This window comes from Elaeis guineensis, chromosome 7, assembly GCF_000442705.2.
Source record: "Elaeis guineensis isolate ETL-2024a chromosome 7, EG11, whole genome shotgun sequence".
Taxonomy (NCBI): Eukaryota; Viridiplantae; Streptophyta; class Magnoliopsida; order Arecales; family Arecaceae; genus Elaeis; species Elaeis guineensis.
The window spans coordinates 27398126-27419775 of record NC_025999.2 but is presented as its reverse complement, the minus strand read 5'-3'; the positions used below and the strand labels follow the sequence as shown (position 1 = coordinate 27419775).

Here is a 21650-nt window from a genome sequence, read left to right as displayed (position 1 = left end):
CCTTAAAACAGTAAGTGATGCACAAATTATTAGGCCTCTTGATAAGGAGGTATTTAATATACTGTTCTTACACATGTCAATTATTATACTTAGCTCTGACTTCAGAAACTAATGATTAGTTCCAAGACACTACTTCTTCATTATTTGATTTGTTAATGAAGTTTGTGGCACTGAAAGGGAACATATGAGAAGAAATCACAAAAGAAAATGGAAAAAATTGCCGATTCAAGTGCTCTCTCCTCTGACTTGCATCTGCAATGACTCAAGATGTTAATCAGCAAGCCCACCCCCATTAGTTTATATGTAATGCATCAAAGACCAACTAAATTGATGTAGCCATGGAGAAAGCAATTTTGTGAAATATGACATTCCAGATGAGGGGCAATTTCTGTTCATTTCTTCGTGACGCCTCAAGAGAATTAATGAATGTAAAAAATCCTAGAGACTCAAGTGGCAGCAGGCAATGCAAGCATCCCATCTGAGAAAATGATCTGGTTAAGATTTTCGTTCCTCAACCTTAAGCTTATGTAAACAATATACAAATCTTCAGCCATATATATAGCAGCTACATTGTTCCCACCATAAACGCACTGCATTGAATAAAACAATCAGCACTGAGAGCATTGGCAGATATGTCAGTGACCAAAAGATAATATGGCACATCTGCAGAGGAATAAGCAAATTGTCATTACCCAACTTTTAATATAAAATTAAAGGACTAGATAACATACTAAAATACAGAACTCATTATGAATCATTCAAAATGCCGAAGAGTCATACAAACCAAAATTTGGTTTAGTAGGCCCCACCAACAAGAAGGCAATCCTATACCAACTATATATTATAAACTCTGAAAGATTATTTCTTTAAATAAGAGGCCCTCAAGAGGTTTTGACAAGAGAAATGTGAAGTGAATTACAATTTGGCCAGGCTCCTTGCTGTTTGTGTTGTTTAAGAATTATTTTCTAGCTGCCCAGATCTGAATCAGAGAGCTAAGATTCCTGCTGAGGATAAGAACTGGTTTACTTTGAAATTGGTGAACAGAATGCAGAAAAGAAATACGGGTGAAACAGAAGTTCACATCATCATCAGAAAAACTTCTGCACCTTGTGAATTAGTAGAAAGAAAAAGGTCATATAGACATAATGAAAAACAAACATCTCGTGCCTTGTGAATTAGCAAAAGGATGTTTTCAATATAAAATCAGCATTAACAAATGATGTAACAATATCAATTCAGTGATATGATAAGCATTTTACAATAAAATGGCTGCATATCTGTCAAATACTTTGCAGGGTAAAAAGCCGGATTTGATGAAATAAGAAAAAAAAATGAGGTTTCAGGTTTCAAGTACCATAGACATGTCTTTTCATGTTGTAAATAATCATTAGACTTCAGATTTTGAGACATATAATGTTCATTTTTTTTTAATTGAATTGCAAGATTAATATCTGAACTTTGTCTCTACAATAATGCAAGTTAGAATGTGCTGATGAGCACATTCTGCAACTCAACTAAACCTTAATCCCAAACTAGTTGGAGTCAGCTACACGAATCCTTTTCCTCCATTCCTTTGCAATTTAGGGCCATTAGAGTAGAACACATCTATCACATACTTTATTTAAAAGAGCACATCTATTCTATGGTTTCAGATATGCCATCAGAGTATAACTTCCAAGAAAACACAAACAATCAAAAATAAATAAATAAAAACTGTTGTCTCCATATTTCAACTCCCATCAAAAAAAAAAAAAAAAAAAAAAACAAAAACTGATTAGTTATTAGCTTGTTAACAAACCCATGATATATTGGCAATAAGTGATTTCCGTGGTACAAAATACTATCTGGTACTGTTTCATATTCCAGTCTCAACAGAAACATAGGTATTCCAATCTCAACAGAAACAAAAGGATGATCGTTCTCAAAGATCAACAAGAATGAGACTGAGTAACAGGAAATCGAAAAGGAGAGGGTAAGGGAGAAATGCTAGGTGACATGCTAGGCTTTTCCCTTGTAACATATAAGTTAAATAAGAGAATCCAAGGGAAGAGCTCAAAAAGCATATACATATGAGGTAAGCATAAAACACCAACTATAAAGTCAATGATAATTGGAGAAACAAAAGGTCCGTGTTTACTTTTGACATCAAAACATGCTATATTCTAAAATCTTTCGAGTAATACTGAAGTTAAATTAGAACAATTTTTTTACTTTATACTAGGCCAATTATCTATGAATACTGCTGTGCTTGCCCCAGTGTGTACCCATAATAAGCTGCCAAACAGGTTTCAGTATGATACACGGGGGACAGGTGGTTCATTTGGGGCTTTAATGCCCATTTTACCTGCAGATGTCCAGCAAAATCTTATACTGGGTACATTTTTTGGTGCCTTCTGAGATATGTCTCATTATCTATATCTATTTTACTGACTCGACCACCTAGTCGCAAACACACTCATCTACCTTCTTTCAACTTGGTCAGACCAATTGTTTGCCAATATCCAAAAACTGTCCTCCTATTCCTTTTCTGACCTCCTCAAACAACCCAAACTGTGGCTTTAGTATCATAAGCCATATTCACTCAGCTCCAACTAACAATAACTTGATGACTATGCATGCACTGCACATTAGAAGCAGGTGAATGGGTGAAATCCCATTGATGGTCCACAACTTTGTGAGATTGTTGGCACTAGAAGGAAAAGACAGACTCCCAGGGGCAAAAAAAGGGAAGGTTTGCAGTAGGTGATAACAGCAAATAGAAAGATTAGTGGAGCCAAATGGAATTGAGCCCATGGTGATGCAGAACTCAAGGAATGCAGACATACCCTCAAAGTTTCCACTATAGGAGTAGAGATATCCTCATCAAACAAGTCCTTATTTCGGAGTTGCTCTTCAAGCACTTAATAGGATCTTTGTATGTACATTTATCTCCTGAAATGCATTAAACTTGTTGTGTGGGGCATGATTGTTTTGACCTAACTATCAAGCTCCAGTTGAATAAAAGCTAAAACCAGATATTCAAGCATTGGTTCTAAATTACTGCTATAAAGTCATAGTTTCCAATAGCTCAACAAATGTAGGATAATCATAAAGTTGCACCTCTATATTTGTAAAAACCATAGTAAATAAAGCAAAACATCTCAGAATGTGAGGGCATAGCCATAACCAGGAAGCCTAGTTCAATTCAAGGCTCAGGTCATAACAGCCAAGGAGCATAACTGCATATATTACACATTCCACATCGAGTAAATGGTGTTTAGTATGCTTCTTAAAGAATTGAAATTTTAGTTAACCTCAGAGGTCCTTATAAAATTTTAAAGGTTTATTCATCTAACATAACTCTTAAAAAATGCAGAACTTATTAAAAGAAAATTCTAAAGGAGAACAGCATTGATTATCCAGCTAACGAACAAGCCAGTCACCTCAAGCAAAATGCTGCGACCTAGAAATCCTGCCCACACATCCTCTTGTGTGGGGAGTACATGACAAGTTGAAAGATACAACTTATACCCTCCTCTGTACTTCCTGATTGCCGAACATGAAGTCCCCATTAAGGGGATTTGTTCATTCCATCCTATAGATCCTATATAATGGACTTTGCTGTTTCCTAGAACTGCATTTACCATATAAAGAAATCTTGAAAACCTTTTGAATCTACATGAGATCTTCCTTTATTAACTTCAACTGTGCCATTGGAGATACAACAGCTGTTTTCAGATATTTAATGCAAATAAGATGGAGGCACTGCATCATGGTTTGGCCTGATCTTGCTAAAGCTGCCACCTGGTTAGGTTTGTTCCATCTCAAAGAAGACAAATTATTGTTTACTAGAGAGAGATAGAGAGACTAGGAGCAAAAATAAAGATAACCTATTCTTTCTTCTATGTTCTCATTTCCAACTTCATTCCTACCTCCACTAAAAGAAATCTTCTCATTTGTCGCTTCCAGTCTAATGATGGATGTTATAATTAATATAAAACATCAATTGTGCCATCAAATATGGATAACTTGTACCTTGGGGCTATTATTGGTGCATTTCCAAAACTCTTTGAACAATGTCCCCATTCTGGTGGATTCCAAGCACACAGCACCTATGATGTTAAGATGGTGGCAAGATTTCAACTGTGATGGCCTTGCTAAAGAAGTGTTACTTTAATTGGAATAACATGTCTCTGAATAATGCAATCAACAGGCACCATAAACATAGAGAATCATGCCTTGAAGCAAAACACTTATTTATTCTATGAATGTGCTCATGGGAAAAAGAAAATCACATGAACACAATAAAAGCAAGGTTTCGGGTCTTGTAAGAAGGTGCAGTAGAATATATAAAGACTGGTTAGCTACTTGAAGAAGTTCATAAGAAATAAGAAAGTCCAAGTAAAATATATGGGATTGTATGATGATTGGTTATCACCATTTAGTAAGTACTAGATGACCAAAGATTTCAGTGCAAAAAAAAAAAGAGAGAGCAACTAATGAATAGATGGAGAGAAATACCAATTACATAGTTCTGTAAATCTTTGATTTCTTAACAGAGGAAGTGATGAGCACCCCTTGACAATACTAAAGACTAAAGGAGCAGCGAAAGATTTTATTCATATTATCCTAACTCTTATAAGAAACAGGGGAAGAAAAGATAATAAACCCATGGACTGTAAGATTACGTCATGGCCTTGCCAAGATCAAGAAAATGCAAGACAAACTATAGATTTATCTTGCATGGTTTTGTAATTGGAAATTAGTGCACAGTGCTGATATAAAGTCAAAGAAAGAATAATATGTATGCTTGTGTTTGGGGAACCAATTGTAGAGTTGATTGCAGCTTCCCTCATGTACTACTAGAATTACCTAATTCATGGAGATATTTAGGAAGACTTCTGATCAAAATTTCATATTTAACTTTTCTAGCATGATTAATGGGACACCTAAAATCTGTTAAGATATAAGATTTGATGTTTCCGCTGAACCAAATCCATTTTAGTCAAAACAGATCAATTTGGCTTTGAACTAAGCAATAACTTACCCTGAAAACTTGATTTTAATTAATTCCAGTAGCTTCAATCAGTTTCTGCAGTTTCAGTTTTCAAAACAAAAATGAGTGAAATTAGCCACAAATACTGTTTAATTTATATATTCAGTATTTAATAACATATTTAGGTGATTTCTTTGTTCTCTTGAAGTACATGGGCTAGTGTCAATTTTGGTTTGTGTTTCTTTCTATTTCTTGATGTTAAAGAGGGAGTGATTACTTATAGATGTTAAATGCAACCTTTAATGGGTTAAGACCTCTAACAGGGGCCCTATTATGATAATTTGATGTGAACAGTCAAATTCAAACCACAATCATGCATAGTAAGAACATCTTTTTAATTAAATAACCATATGAGGACTGCCACTAAATGTTAAAACTCAGACAAGATTTAAGAATTCAAAGTCAATGATGGAGCATCCAAATTAAATATCCAAACAATTGAATGTGGTCTACAGCATAAAAAAATTATCTAGAAACCAAAAATCATTTTGGTGATCTTTAACCATCAAATAAATCAAAAAGCAAATGGTTTTAATAGGATGGTACTATGTTTTGCTATGATCTAATCATCAAAATATGTTGAACTTAAAAAAATCATGTTTTCAGATATGTAGATCATGATCAATAAAGTGTACCTTTGATTTATGTGCCCTATCATATATTTTGGCACACTAGTGGAATTAGTACTGTTCATTATTGTACTCACTTGATGTGTATGTTGAAGACCTCCAAAATATATATGATTTTTAATTTCCATCCATTTTAAATGTGTAGATCAAACTCAACATTGTGGATCTTGAATTCCAGTGGCTAATCATTGTTTTTGGAATTGTTAAAAAAATCTTGTCAAATATTTGATGTTTAATATTTAGTTCATTTCATTACTTCATACATTTAATTGATAGCCAATTAACCTCAAAGATTTAAGAAAGAAATGCCCCACTTTAATATATTTGTGAGTTTTACTCAAAAATGATGGAAAAAGACTTGAAACTACTAGGAATTAGAAAGCTTCATGACTGCAAAAGGTTGTGAATTTTCACACAATCATAGTTCAAATATAAGTGTTGACAGGTCACTTGAATAAAATATTAACTTCAGCCTAAAGCTGCCAAAACTACACAAACAAAAAACCTCTATAATATGACATATATAGCATAATAACTTTTCTTAGATGCTTTTTCTTCCACTTTTTTTTTTTTTTTTGCATGAGACTTTAATTTTTTGCCCAAAACTCCAAAATTTTGGTGAAGCTGCTAAATGAATTTGTTGTGTTAACTATCCTTTCCCAACCAAATACTAAGTTAATCCCCTTTCATTATATATATATAGGACCTTTTATTGCAAATGCTATTGTCTAGCTACTTACTAATACCATTAACCTGATTATCTTAAAGGAAAAAAAATTGAATTTAACCCATCATACCATTACCAATGAAATTTTCCTTGGGTGATCCATGTCTCCACTCTCCTCTGAATTAATCGTAATAGAATAGATTAATTTTATAATCATAATTTCATATAAAGAGTATAACAAATTACTGTTTGGGTAGCAAAGTCTGTTTTGTCCTGTTCACAAAAAGATAAGGATCAATATGTTTTGTTATAAGAATAGGTGCGCTAATTTTGGATTAGGTTGGAAAGTGGGGCTAATATGTCAAAATCAAAATTCCATTACACCACCAACACTCCAGACAAATCAAAAATATAGGCAAGTTTTGAAACATTTTCTGGAAGGCAAGAGGTCCATGACAAGGCATAGTTCCTCTTCTCTTCATTATCTTCATTAGGTTTTCACTGTGCTTCAAAAATGAGTTATAAGGCTGGTGATATTGGCTTAATTATATTACCAACCTAGTTTTGGAGTAGAAAAACTAAGCATTTAAAAATTACACATAAAACTCTAATAATGTGAAATGTCGACAATGAGCAATATCCAACCTCAGGTTTGTCACTACTGATTCATGATTATGTCAATAACATGTAATTAATAAATGATGTCACAGGTTCTTTGGCAGATACAAAGACAGAAGAGTATAAAATTAACTTATTAGTGAAGATTTTATAGGATAACTGGTGACAAATTCCCTTACATATATTTGGGTCTACAACCAAATAAATAATAAAGAAAGAAAGAAAAAGTCAAAGGTTTAATGCCCCCCATAAAAAGGCATTGACAGAATATCGGTAAGCTGAAAAAAATGCGGCTGGGTAGTTCTGAAAGAATGATGCCCTACAAGCTAATCGCATGGTTGATGTGATGGGACTATTTTGTATTATCTTCCTGCTCATTTGCATGACATTAATCATTTTATATTTTTATGAGGTATTGTGTTTCGTCATTTGCTGCATCATTTTCATGATTATGACGACCCCATAGATTAGAACAATGATTTTAGGACCATGATGAGATCATACCAGTGAGATCTAAAATCTTGATAGCCCTAGTCTAAAATATTTTCAGTCATTGGATTATCGAGTCGGGGATCGATGATGCCGGTAAGACTGGTACATCCTATGTATGCTCGACGGAAAGGATGATTGATCTTACAATCACTTATATGGTGACACTAATACAAGGATGTAGATGCCCATTGAAAAATGAATTCACTGAACTGATCCGCAGGTAGAACATCTGGTAGAGCCTTACAGCATGTTAACAGATGGTTCTCCAGTGAGAATGGTGTAAGTGATCTTTTGATCTGAAATCACCATGGTACCTTGTATATATAGATCCCTATTTTGGTTCATTCCCTAACATGCCATTTTGAGACTTGTATGGGATGTTCTGGATATGGTGAAATGTACATGGAGGTTGTAAGTGGTCAATAAGGAATCGATCACTCTTTGTAAGAGAAAAAACATCCTATGTGATCTCATAGGTGATGACTCAGAAAATCTCTGGTCAAAGTAGGGATGAACAGTAGAAAAGATTTTTTACTGGTTCATCAATCAAGTCATCATCAGATCAAAATACATATGAATAGGTATTTGGGCTTGACATGATTCCATGCCTATAGCTTGTCTGGGATGTTGTGTGATCGAAGGATTGAATTGCAAGGTAACTCGCCACAGAAGAATAATTTTGGTATTTCATCAAATTTCACATTTCTGGGTAGTCATGACACGTTGCTAGACGTCAATCTTGACTTGTAGGCCCAGTGAATTAAAGGAGTTTAATTCAGTAAATTAATTAGAAGAGTTCTATTAATTGATGGACTTGGGTTCAATATGTTTTGAACCTAGTTGGATTAGGTGCACATGAACCTGACCTACTGCTGTCTAGATGTGAAACCCAATGGATCACACACAAAAAAAAATGATCTTGGACTTTTGATTAGGTCTTGTTGAACCTAATTAGATTGGATTTGGTTGAAATCCTAAATGGGTTTGAGTCCAACATGCTAGCACGTGTTTAAACTCTAATCCTTAATCTATTTGGATTCAATTGTGGCTTTAGGCTTTTATTAGTCAAAGACTAGATCGATTGGACTTCTAATAGAGTTTAATTCAGTAAATTAATTAGAAGAGTTCTATTAATTGATGGACTTGGGTTCAATATGTCTTGAACCTAGTTGGATTAGGTGCACATGAACCTGACTTACTGCTGGCTAGATGTAAAACCCAATGGATCACACAAAAAAAAAAAGGGTCTTGGACTTTTGATTAGGTCTTGTTGAACCTAATTAGATTGGATTTGGTTGAAATCCTAAATGGATTTGAGTCCAACATGCTAGCACGTGTTTAAACCCTAATCCTTAATCTATTTGGATTCAATTGTGGCTTTGGGCTTTGATTAGTCAAAGACCAAATCGATTGGACTTCTAATTGGGTCTTGAATGGTTCAAGTCCTATATTAGATTGGGTCCATTGCCCCTTGATTTATGGGTGTCCCACTATTGGACACAAGGAAAGATTTAATGCCTTAAAAGAGGAGTCCATGTCCCTTGAAATTCCTTCTCCATGCCTCCTTACTTTTGACATCCAAGTGTTGGACGAATAAAAGGATAAAAAATAATTTGCACCCTCCTTTTGCCTTTTAATTCACGCGTGAAAAGAGTTTTCACACGTTCCTTTGTTTCATCTTGCACGTGGGATTTAAATGGAAGGATTTTAAATGCCAAGAGATGGGGTTCCATATTTATCTCTTGGATTAAGGAGTCCAAGACTCCTAGGATTCTTCCACACCCACAAAACAGTGAAGTTCCACACGTTTTATGAAAGGGAGTGCGCACTTCTTAAATCCCTTCTGCGTGAAAGTGTTTCACGCATTTCACTTGGCCACACATCCTTTGGTTTATTATAAATGGGATGGTGTCAAATGTTGGCAGAGTCCAATTTGGAAAAAAACTCTTCCATGCGCCTATTGGTCCTTGCGTGAAGGTGTTCATGCTAATATTTTTCATGCCCTTATGCCTCCGCATGAAGAGCACTTCATGCCCCAAATAGTTGGCATTTCTGGGAGAAGTCCATGGAGAATAAGACTTTCCTAAATCTCATGCCAAAAAGGAAGCTTCTTGCTTCTAGTTGGGACGCCCAAAGGTTGGGTGTTGGAGGGTGTTTGGACTCCTATCATGGCTCTTATTTGAGTAATGATTTGGGACCATAAAAGGCATGAAAAAAGGTCAAGGGTTGCATGGATATAAGTGGTCAAAAATCAGATCCAAATTGTTGGATCTAGGTGATTAAAATCAGATCCAAGGTGTTGGATTTGAGTGGTCTAAAATCAAATCCAAAGGGTTGGATCTGAGGGACCAGATTTTTTATCTTATGAGTGGATTTAAACTGTCCAAATGTTGGACAGCAAGTGGGCTTAGAGGCATGATGATTGACATGTCCAAGAGAGGAAAGCAAGGTGTGAAAATTGCCAAGTGTTGGTGATGCAAGGAAAGGAGCAGCTGCTGATTTTCTTGAGAAGAAAATTCGACGAATCCGGATCGGAGAGAGTCCTTTATCGAGACCCTTGTGGATCACTGTTGGAGGGTACATGCTTGGGTGCCTCAAGGATACGGATTACTGGGATATTCGGATCTATATGTTTGATATAACATTTCTAACCTCCTTATATATGCCATGTGATTTATGTTTGATTGAATGCATTAAGATGATTTTGGGATTGAGGTTCAGATGACATATTTTCAATTGTTGTTGCATGCTAAAAATTTTTAAAATTCTATTCCACTGCACATCCAATTTCCAACAGTGGTATCAGAGCCATCCTTGATTGATTCAATCAAACTGCATGTTATTGTTTGTGATATGGATTAGATCTAATTCATTATATGTCAAAATCAAAATTTTGGATGATATTTAATTGCTGGTTTGTAGCATTTCTTCTAAAGGATAATAGTTATCTTGTCCCTGATCGAAATCTTGGCATGTAATTCCATAGCTTCATGACTTGTGTGACAAGTTTGGGCTAGATTTGATAATCTAAAATTTTCATGATATTGCTGCCTTGTGCATGGGATGCGCGAGACGAAGGGTTGTAGCATGTAATGCACACACCCTAGACCCAGGGTCGGCCGCCACAGAACGGGCGATGGTCATGGTTGGGTCTCCCAACATGGTAGTTGACCTAGTCATGTAGGTGGTTGAAAATCTAGATCATGGAAAAAAGATGCTTCAAACACACATTAGGATTTTTGTCGATGGATTTGTTTTGACTATAATTCATTAGCCTAATCTGATTAGGATTTATGATTGTAGATCAAATCAAATTCATAATTCTAATTTGATTAAAAATTGAGTTCAATTAAAGTTAACCAAATTATCATTGACCTAATTTGATTAGGACTTGAGCTATAGTTGACCGATTCTTTGCAAACCTAATTAGGATTTGTTTAAGAATTGATTAACTTAATTCAAAAGGATGACATGTGGTTGACTTATAATTGAAGTTGGGTCAAAAGTTGAATCCGAATTAAAAACCCTAGATGGGTCCTGCACCCATGTTTTAAACATCTTTTATTAACATGTGCATGAATGATATCACAATTAGAATAACATGATTATTTATTTTCATGCCTTATAAAGTTGTTATAAATTGCATGATGAATGGTTATGGACTAGAAAACAGCTATGTGATAGATGTATCTGTGAATGTATCTATAATGGCTGATTATATGAATGTATCTGCACTAGTTGAAAATTGGGGCAGATTGACCTTGATACATTTATATTTTTAGCTGTATCTTTCTGTTCCTATCTTTATATATTCTCAATTGATTAGGACTTTTACATATTGATGTAAAATTAAGGATAGAAAATTTTATTTAAAAATAGATAGAAATTATTTCTTTCTATTTTCAGATAAAAAAAGAAAACAGAGCATTTATAGAAGCTTTTATGGAGATGAAGACTCAACAACCAGATGTCTTGAGAGCAGAGGCGCGTGAAGATTGACCATGAGATGGTTCAGTCTGTCATATACCTAGGGTTAGACCCATAATCTATCCAGTGGCTTGGATGGATTATGTTAAGAAAAGTCCATAACCATCTGTTTTTATTATATGTTCTTTTATGTTGGTAGTTACATAATTGCATGTGATGCATTTGTATATGTTATGGATATGCTTGAGACCTAAGTTCCTCATTTAATTATATTAAGTCATAATGGCAAAGTGTTAAAAACACTACCCATGCTTTCCTTCATGCCAAGCCAGTATTATGTCAAGAACCATAGTAGGTTTGTTATGCAACCACAAGACTTGCTGTGAGGACTAATATGATACTATCTTGGTGCATAATGATGCCAATGGTATTTAGCTCATGCTAAGTCAATAGAGTATGTCAAAAATTATAGTAAGTTTGTTGTGCAACCACAAAACTTGCTATAAGACTGGATATGATATTGACTTAGTGATGCTTATGGCATATTTGGGTACTGCTGCCTTGTTGTACTATCCACAAGGGTAGTATTATTCGAATATGATCATATGATAATGAATGGTATGACTTAAATACTGTAGTTTATTGTGCAACCACAAGGCTACAAGTATTTTAGAGGCAAAAGTTATATTAGAAGTTGCATGAGATGCAATTGAAAAAAGTTCCTACCTATAAACTTCTCAAAGGTTTGTTGTGCAACCACAAGGCCTTTGAAGAGGAATTGGGATCTCAACCCGACTTGAAAACCTGACGACAGGATTTTTCGTTTTCCATACTTGAGGGCTATGAAATTCGCCAAATAAGTGGAAGACACAATTAGATAAAAGACCTCGTCTAAATTGTGCATGTCATCATGAGTAGTCCATTTATAGTTTATTCTTTTATATATTCATTTGCATCTTCACCATCACTGCCTGGTATATTTGATACCTTTTAAATTGATTGAACCTCATGGATTGGTTGAGGAGCATGAGAATAGTTCTCACTTAGGAGATTATCTCCTATTCTTCTGATTCCGATTCGATCGTAAATGATGCTATAGAGGAGGAATGAATCGCATATGAGATATGTCGGATGATAGTACGACTGTCAAGTGAATCTTGATTGACTTGATCATGTGATTAAGTTAGTTAGATTCTTATATAGGATGAGGAGTAGAGTAAGGATTTGATCCTACAAATACTTCCTGATTCTTTCTTTCTGGATAGCATCATCGAGGAGAATAAGGCGAAGAATGTCTCAGCCTAATGTACCTATTTTTCATTGTAGCAATATTGAGATTTGGTAATAAAGTTACAAAAGCCGTTTTGCAAGTGTAAAGCAATAGCAAAATGCAAAGGTTACATTCGCTAAAGGTTTGTATATGATACAGATTAATTTTCAGTTTCGATTCTTAGGTATTAGATACCTATCACGGTTCCCACTTATGCAAGTTGTTGCAAGAACTGTAAGTCATATGGAAGCTGAATAAAGATGACCTAATCTCCATGTATTGGACATGGAGATAGGGCAAGCGAGCTATAGGGCCTTATGCATATGGATGTTTAAAGGGTAATAACAACTCTGGCTCGAGATGGATACTCCATATGTGATATGGTGTGATCCATCATATGCTTCACGGATCTTCTAATCTCAACCTAGGGATATACCCTAATTATTGCTGCATATATTATGAAAAAGGTACTACCAATATCTGTTACTAGCACTCTATATGAGATATGAAAAAAAAAGAGGCAGATTGTCCAGCTTATGTGAAAAGAATTGATGTACATAAGTTTTCGTGCTAGACCAAATAAGTATAGATTTGTAGATTATCCTAAGAAGAGTATGTGATACTATTTCTACCATCCTACTGAATAAAAGATGTTTGTCAGTAAGTATACCACTGGTAATTGGAGGATAATTGAACTTCAGAAGTTTAAGACCTACAAACTATTCCATATTTACATATGGAGGGTCCACAAATTGTTCTTCGACCAAATGTGCCCATTGATGGAACACAACCGCGACACATATCTCCTCTCCGAAGGTCAATAAAAGTGTTTAATGTACCACTCAGAAATAGATTTGTCATTCAGAATGACAATGAACTACACATCATTGAGAATGATGATCCAATATGACCTATTCAAAATTGTCATGAGTAGAGACTCTGACGGATGGCTTGGAGCCATGAAATCCGAGATGGACTTGATGTATATCAACCAAGTATGGTCTTTGGTTGATGCACCTATGAATATGATCCAATAGGCTGCTGACAGGAAAGTTCATCCGGATTTTACTTGCTATTGCTGTATATTAGCCGGAGAGATTTATTTCTAGTGGGAGGGCAAATCTAGTAAGCAAGCATTAAGGAGTCAGTACGTCCATTTTGACGAGATAGTCAAATTGTTTGACTTTATCAAAATATAAATGAACCGTGTGTGTGCAAGAGAATAAGTGGGAGTTCCACTGACTTCTTGATTCTGTATATGGATAACATACTGCACATTAGAAAGTTGTCCCGATGTTGCAATCGGTTAAGAGCTTGCTATCACAAATGTATTCCTTGTAAGACTTGGGTGATGCATTCATTATACTTAGTGTAAAGATCTATAAAGATAGATCTAAGTAGGTGCTAGGCTTGTCCAGTCTAGGTACATAATTTTCGTGTTGAATGGGTTCAATATGGATGGGTGTAAAAGAGTTTACTTATCCATATATTCTATGTACCAAGCTTGATGCATTAGTTTTCAGACAGATCCAAAAAAGGATCATTGAAAAATTGTGAAAAGCATTCTCGAGTACCTAAGAAGTACCAAAGGAGCAGTAAATTGAAAATATTCCAAACAACAAACTATAGTTGACTCAATATATTGTTGTAAGTGAAGATTGCTGATGAAAGTCACCTAATGAAAGAGTTCATCACTGAGTTGGGAGTGGTCTCACTGAAACCCACGCACATCCTAAGGTACTTTAACCTCATTCATGATGTGATCATAAGTGAGTTGATATAAAAAACTGCATAATAGACCTATTCACTAAGCCTTGACACAGCAGCAATGTGATTGCCATCTTGATAGCATGGGCATTAGATATAGGGGCGATTGATTTTAATGCAAGTGGGAGATTGAAAGAATAGTACCCTATGAGTCAATCGCATGGTTGATGCGATGGGACTATTCTGTATTATCTTGTGTTATCTTTCTACTCATTTGCATGACATTGATCATTTTATACTTTTATAAGGATTGTGTTTCGTCATTTGTTGTATCATATTCATGATTATGATAAATCCCATTAGATTAGGACAATGATTTTAGGATCATGATGAAATCATAATAGTGAGATCTAAAATCTTGATAGCCCCAGTCTAAAATATTCTCAATCGTTGGATCATCGAGTCGGAGATGGATGATGCCGGTAAGATTGGTACATCCTATGTATGCTCGACGGAGAGAGTGATTAATCTCACAATCACTTGTATGGTAACACTAATACAATGATGTAGATGCTCATTGGAGAATGAGTTCACTGAACTAATCCGCAGGAAAAACATCTGATGCAGTCTTATAGCATTGCGATAGATGATTCTCCAGTGGAAGTTGTGCAAGTGATCTTTTGATCTGAGATCACCATGGTACCTTGTGTATATGGATCTCTACTTTGGTTTATTCCCTAACATGCCATTTTGAGACTTGTGTGAGATGTTCTAGATATGATGAAGTGTGCATGGAGATTGTGAATAGTCAATAAAGAATCGGTCACTCCTTGTAAGAGGAGAGAACATCCTATGTAATTTCATAAGGTGATGACTTAGAAAATCTCTAGCCAAAGTAGGGATGAATAGTAGAAAAGAGTTTTTACTGGTTCATCAACCGAGTCATCATCAAATTAGGATATATATGGATAGGTATTTGAGCTTGACATGATTTCATACCCATGGTCTGTCTGAGATGTGTGATCGAAGGATTGAATTGCACAGTAACTCACCGCGAAAGGATAATTTTGGTATTCCATCAAATTCTACATCTTCAAAATAGTCATGACACGTTGTTAGACGTCAATCTTGATTTGTAGGTTCCAATAAATTAAAAAAATTTAATTCAGTAAATTAATTAGAAGAGTTTTAATTAATTGATGGACTTAGGTTCAATGTATCTTGGACCTAATTGGATTAGGTGCACATAAACCTGACCTACTACTGGCTAGATATGGAATCCAATGAGTCACACACAAAAGAGAATTGGTCTTGGACTTTTGATTAGGTCTTGTTGAACCTAATTGAATTGGATTTGGTTGAAATCCTAAATGGATTTGAGTCTAACATGTTAGCACGTGTTTAAACCCTAATCCCTAATCTATTTGGATTCAATTGTGGCTTTGAGCTTTGATTAGTCAAAGACCAGATCGATTGGACTTCTAATTGGGTCTTGAATGGTTCAAGTCCTATATTAGATTGGGTCCATTGCTCCTTGATTTATGGGTGTCCAACTGTTGGATACAAGGAAAGATTTAATGCCTTAAAAGAGGAGTCCATGTCCTTTGAAATTCCTTCTCCACACCTCCTTACTTTTGACGTCCAAGTGTTGGACGAATAAAAGGATCAGAAATAAGTTTGCGCCCTCCTTTTAATTCATGCGTGAAAAGAGTTTTCACGTATTCCTTTGTTTCATCTTGCGCGTGGGATTTAAATGGAAGGATTTTAAATGCCAAGAGATGGGGTTCCATATTTATCTCTTGGATTAAGGAGTCCAACGCTCCTAGGATTCTTCCACGCCCATAAAACCGTGAAGTTCCACATGTTTTATGAAAGGGAGTGCGCACTTCTTAAATCCCTTCTGCGTGAAAGTGTTTCACGCATTTCACTTGGCCACACATCCTTTGGTTTATTATAAATGGGATGGCGTCAAATGTAGGCAGAGTCCAATTTGGAAAAACCTCTTCCATGCGCCACTTGGTCCTTGCGTGAAGGTGTTCATGCTAATATTTCTCACGCCCTCATGCCTCCACATGAAGAGCACTTCATGCCCCAGATAGTTGGCGTTTCTGGGAGAAGTCCATGGAGAATAAAACTCTCCTAAATCTCACGCCAAAAAGGAAGCTTCTTTCTTCTAATTGGGACGCCCAAAGGTTGGGTGTTAGAGGGTGTTTGGACTCCTATCATGGCTCTTATTTGAGTAATGATTTGGGACCATAAAAGGCATGAAAAAAGGTCAAGGGTTGCATGGATATAAGTGGTCAAAAATCAGACCCAAATTGTTGGATCTAGGTGATCAAAAATCAGATCCAAGGTGTTGGATCTGAGTGGTCTAAAATCAGATCCAAAGGGTTGGATCTGAGGGACCAGATTTTTGATCTTATGAGTGGATTTAAACTGTCCAAATGTTGGACAGCAAGTGGGCTTAGAGGCATGATGATTGACATGTTCTAGAGAGGAAAGAAAGGTGTGAAACTCGCCAAGTGTTGGTGATGCAAGGAAAGGAGCAGCTGCTGATTTTCTTGAGAAGAAAATTTTCCCCCAGTCCTTGATCGAGATCCGTGTGGATCACCATTGAAGGACACACGCTTGGGTGCCTCGAGGATACGGATTACCGGGATATTCGGATCTACATGTTTGGTATAACATTTCTAACCTCCTTATATATGCCATGTGATTTATGTTTGATTGAATGCATTAAGGTGATTTTGGGATTGGGGTTCAGATGACATGTTTTCAATTGTTGTTGCATGCTAAAAATTTTTAAAATTCTATTCCGCTGTGCATCTGATTCCCAACAAGTTCCTCTTGCTAGATGCATTGGTTTACTTTAAATTGATGTTCTTTATTTGATTAAAAATTGAATATGGACAAATGAAGAATAAGTTATCTGAAGAGATTAGATGAGTATGGAGGCTATCTGAATGCAAAGATTTTCTGAGAATGTTACAAAGAAAGGCAACTCCGCATGCATTTATAGGATTTTGAATGATTGTGAAGGGCTTTCAAAAACCACTGGTGCTTTTGACTCTGCAAGTCTAATATTGTTTAGCATTGATGTGACCGGTAGTGCAATATATCCTTCCTAAAATATTAATGAAGAATTGATATAGGAATATCTGAATTTCTCCATAAGCCCGATTGCTTTTATCTACTACAAGAAAGACTGGTCACCCGAGCATGCCTACATGACTTTTAAATGATAAGCATCCATTGAGCATCTGTTTATCCCCCATAAGTTTCAGATATACTGATATTTTTTTCTAGTCTAGACAAAATGTGGTACACTAATGACTAGAATCATTTCTCTAAGATGTTGCATTTGTTACAAAATTACACCTTATCTCAAAGCTCCATCATGGCATTGCCAACCATTTTCTATTACACATCAAAATTTGTTCGTAACCAACTTCGTGTCAATCTAATGTCTGGTAATGTCTTGAATACAGGTGTCATATATTCGAGCAAATTAACAGCAAGAGAAGTTTTGTAATTTGTGACGACTAATGCTGGACCATATGTGTACTACCCCAAGTCACCACCTCCACATGCACAAAGCAAAACTTCACACTTAAATTGAACTATTAGCTTAATTAAACAATGCATAAAAGGGAAAAGAAGGGAAAGGGAGACACTGAGGTTCATATATCAATTTCTGTAAAAAAAAAATAAATAAATTTGCGTGTTTCTAGTTAAATGGACAGTATCAAGTGGATCCATAAACAGATGTTAATACAGCATGAAAGTTTAACTGCAAAATGTTAACTGATTATCTGAGCACACAAACAATATGGCGGAAAATGATTCCACAGTATTTAACGTCTGCAAGAATTTGAATAGGAAAGAATTGGATAGACATTCCATATCAAGAGCGAGTTTAAATCCTCAGTCCATCATCATATCTTTAAGCAAAGAATAGCTGAGTCAAATATGCATCTCAAAAGGAATTTATGACATTTATAGTAATCATAGACATGAAAAAGAAAATGACCGAGATAGTTGAAGTGGTTCATGAAATTTAAAAAATGCAAAATAATGATTGTGACAACATATTGTAAAGCGTGCATTGTTGCCAAATATTAGAACTAGAAACAGAATATTGTACTAAAAATCAAGTTGACAAAAAATTGCCCCTGGCAGGTAAGTTACATAAGCCCATAATATGATGGCAAGACAAATAGAGCGATGCAGATTTTACAGAAAATGATGAATCTGTACCTGAAGTTGCTGTACTGGTTACACAGGCTGAAATAAATTACGATGTGAACTCTGCTCAAATCACCCTCAAAATCTCATTCATATTCAAACTGCACATCAACATCTACATATTTCCTCATGAGATGAACAATGAATGAGGTAAAATTGGCCAACATCTGGCGTTCTTCACGAGTTTTGGCCTCAGAAAGAATACCATGGATGACTAACTTCTTAAGGTTTGGGCATTTCTCAATCATCCCACAAACCCAATGTCCAAAGTGCTCACTTATTACTGTCCATCCCAGTTCCAATATCAACACATTCTCTAATTGTGATGAACCTTGAAGACCATAATGGAGCAATCCATCCCTTAATTCATAACTTAATGAAAGATGTCTGAGCTGGGGAAAGGAAACAGCAATAGTTTCTGAATCGACAATCTCATCCTCATCATCAAACACCACACCCCAAAGCCGGAGTTTTCTCAGTTTCGATGATCTAGATATCATATGGTAGAATTTAGGCCACACAATTGTAAAATTGCTAACGTCTACAACCTCCAGATGATCTGTGTTCTCACCAATATCCAAATGAGTGACACTGACATCATCAATCTTGAGATGTTTCAGGGTACCCTTTCCAATCAGCTCAAAAAGATCGAGGTTTAATGCATTTAACTGCAAACTTTCAAGATTATCTGCTTCCAGTATTATCTTATCCACGCCTATGGATTTTGCATAAATACTCTTCAGTGTTTGACTGCTCAATTCCATTGTAGATTGCGAATCTGATGTTACAATCTCTAGCGTATCAAGTGTTAAAGACTCTATTTTTGGGCAGGCAGCAAGCAATAGGCTCAGATCCAAAGCTGAGATACTAACATGTCTCAAGGAAAGGGATTTGAGACAAGTAAATCTCTGGTAACTTGGTTCAACCCCAGTAATAGTATTGTGGTCCAAATCCAATATCTCCAGCTTCTGCCGGCCACATTTCTCCAAAATGTTTACATTTGGAGTTGTACGGACATTATATGAAAGACTCCGTAGGGTTTCTCTAGTATACATAAGCCAAGCGATGACAGGAGCTGCTGAGAACTCATGGGCATTGTCCATATGGATTGAAAGGCACTGCAAACCCATAGTCTGGAATATAGTCTGTGTTATGAGAATCTCCAACTGCCTCGTGGGGAGATCACGAGGCCAATCATCAGAATTGAAAGATAGGGTGTGAAGGTGTTTCCTACAGGCTTCTCTCCATTTTCGGCAAGTTGCAGATGCAACAACGACATCCCGAGCAGTTCCAAGATGGGAAAGAATATTACCAATGACTTCAACGGGAAGGTTCTCCATATATAACAAAAAGTTACCCGATAGAAAATAGGGAGCACTAGCCTTCTAGAATTGATTCCATTGTATAAACTCCAAAGCTAACTACTTGTACATATAGCAACCAATGCAGAACATGTAAGATCCAGAGGCAATTAAACCAAGAATTTTTATTTCCTGAAGCAGATAATATGAAGGATTTAAATAATGACCAATTATAAGAATCAAGATAATATAGTGGGGATAGAAAAATTCTAAGCAGAACATCAAAACAATCTAGGTTTTTGCAAAATTTTATGTAATAACAGAAGGTCAGCAACCAGTACAAGCATCGGATAGTTCATGCAAATTCCTAGTTTCAGACAGAACTAACGTTCAATCTACATAAATTCAAAATCTTATTAGTGCCATACCAGCCATCTTTTATTCAGAAAGATTCATTGAAATTTTAGAAGCTTCAATAACCTAAACATTACCACAAGGCGGTCCGCATCCATCACAATGTCCAGTAAAAGCAGATCCAAGATCAAAGTTTCGAAATATTGATGAAACCTTGAGAATCGTAATAGGTTATAACAAAATCCGGATCCACGAATTCATAATAAAAAGCAATCAATCTCGCCAAAAGATAGAATTTTTCCAACTACAAGAACCTGACATCTGAGAGTTCTTCACGGATTCATAAGTTTACGAGCGTCGGATGAATCCAGTAGACAGATCTCCGTTTTGGAAAAAGGAATTTAAAAAGAAAAAATGGGCATTAAACATTACAATAAATCGAAATCCGGCAGCCGAGTTCCTCCGGAGGAGATCGAAAAATTTAAAAATTATCAAAAAAAAAAAAACAAGAGGATCTTGAGTAACCACGAAAAAAAAATAAATTAAAAATATTAATGAATAAGAGGATCTAATCCAATCTAACATATCGATCAAGAACTCTACCTTCTCGGGAATCGACAAAGGGCCAAGAAGAAAATCGATGCCACCCGCCGAGAAGTTTGATGATAATTTACGCTACTTTATTTATTTTTTCTTAATAAAAAGATGCTGCAATGGAGAAGAAGAGGAGAAAAGGTCAAGCAGCGGCGAACACGTTATTGGATGGTTGTCTTCGTCCTCGTCTTCTTCTTTATTTTCTATTTTTCTCTTTAGAAATTTTTTTTTTATTATTTTTCTTTTTTTCAACTCTCCTCCGCCTTTACTGGTCTGGAGACGGCCGCACGTGCGGAGAGGGCGGCGCGCCACATGCTGGGGTTTCGGCTAACCTACGCTGTAGACTTTACTCTATGAAGTGTGATCTAAATAAAGTTGAATCAAGAAAATCCTGGCCATCCATCTGTTCCCATTGTAATCACGGCTGTGAATAAACTATAAGGGACTGTTTGGTACATCTGAATTCAATGTGGAGTTCACTTAGGGCATTTAATTAAGGTGGAGTTGAATACAGTTCATGGTCCAATTTAGGAAAAAATTGCTCCGTGACTGGGGCCAATTCAAAGTAGGTTTCCGCTTGGCCAACTTACACTAAATCAAAAGGATCTCAAACTAGATTACTCATGAGTAATGCGAGGAGCCTAGTATGAAAAAGCCTAGTTTGATCAAATGTAGTTTAAAATTATTTTTAATCTTAAAGTTGAGATCAAACTAAGTTCCATTGTTATTTAATCAAAAGTTTAATTCAAGCATGATTTTGAATGAAGCTGGATGTGAGCTTACATTGATCAGCTTACAAATCTTAAATTGA

The 21650-nt window shown here is 35.8% G+C and overlaps 1 protein-coding gene across 5 annotated transcripts; it reads right to left on the bottom strand.

Moving 5' to 3' along the window:
* Positions 1 to 341: 341 nt before the first annotated feature.
* Positions 342 to 20985, bottom strand: LOC105034230 (F-box/LRR-repeat protein At1g67190). Of its 5 annotated transcripts, none has more exons than XM_029261552.2 (4): positions 20849 to 20985; positions 18603 to 20083; positions 4015 to 4091; positions 342 to 663 (listed from the first exon to the last, which is right to left on the bottom strand). In XM_029261552.2, the coding sequence occupies exon 2, from the start codon at positions 19928 to 19930 to the stop codon at positions 18677 to 18679; it is 1254 nt and encodes a 417-aa protein (XP_029117385.1). In that variant the 5' UTR covers positions 19931 to 20083; positions 20849 to 20985; the 3' UTR covers positions 342 to 663; positions 4015 to 4091; positions 18603 to 18676. The 5 variants fall into 5 exon arrangements, with proteins under 5 accessions (XP_029117385.1, XP_019702478.1, XP_010907587.1 ...); XM_019846919.3 differs by lacking the exon at positions 4015 to 4091 and adding an exon at positions 920 to 1001; XM_010909285.4 differs by lacking the exon at positions 4015 to 4091.
* Positions 20986 to 21650: the final 665 nt, after the last annotated feature.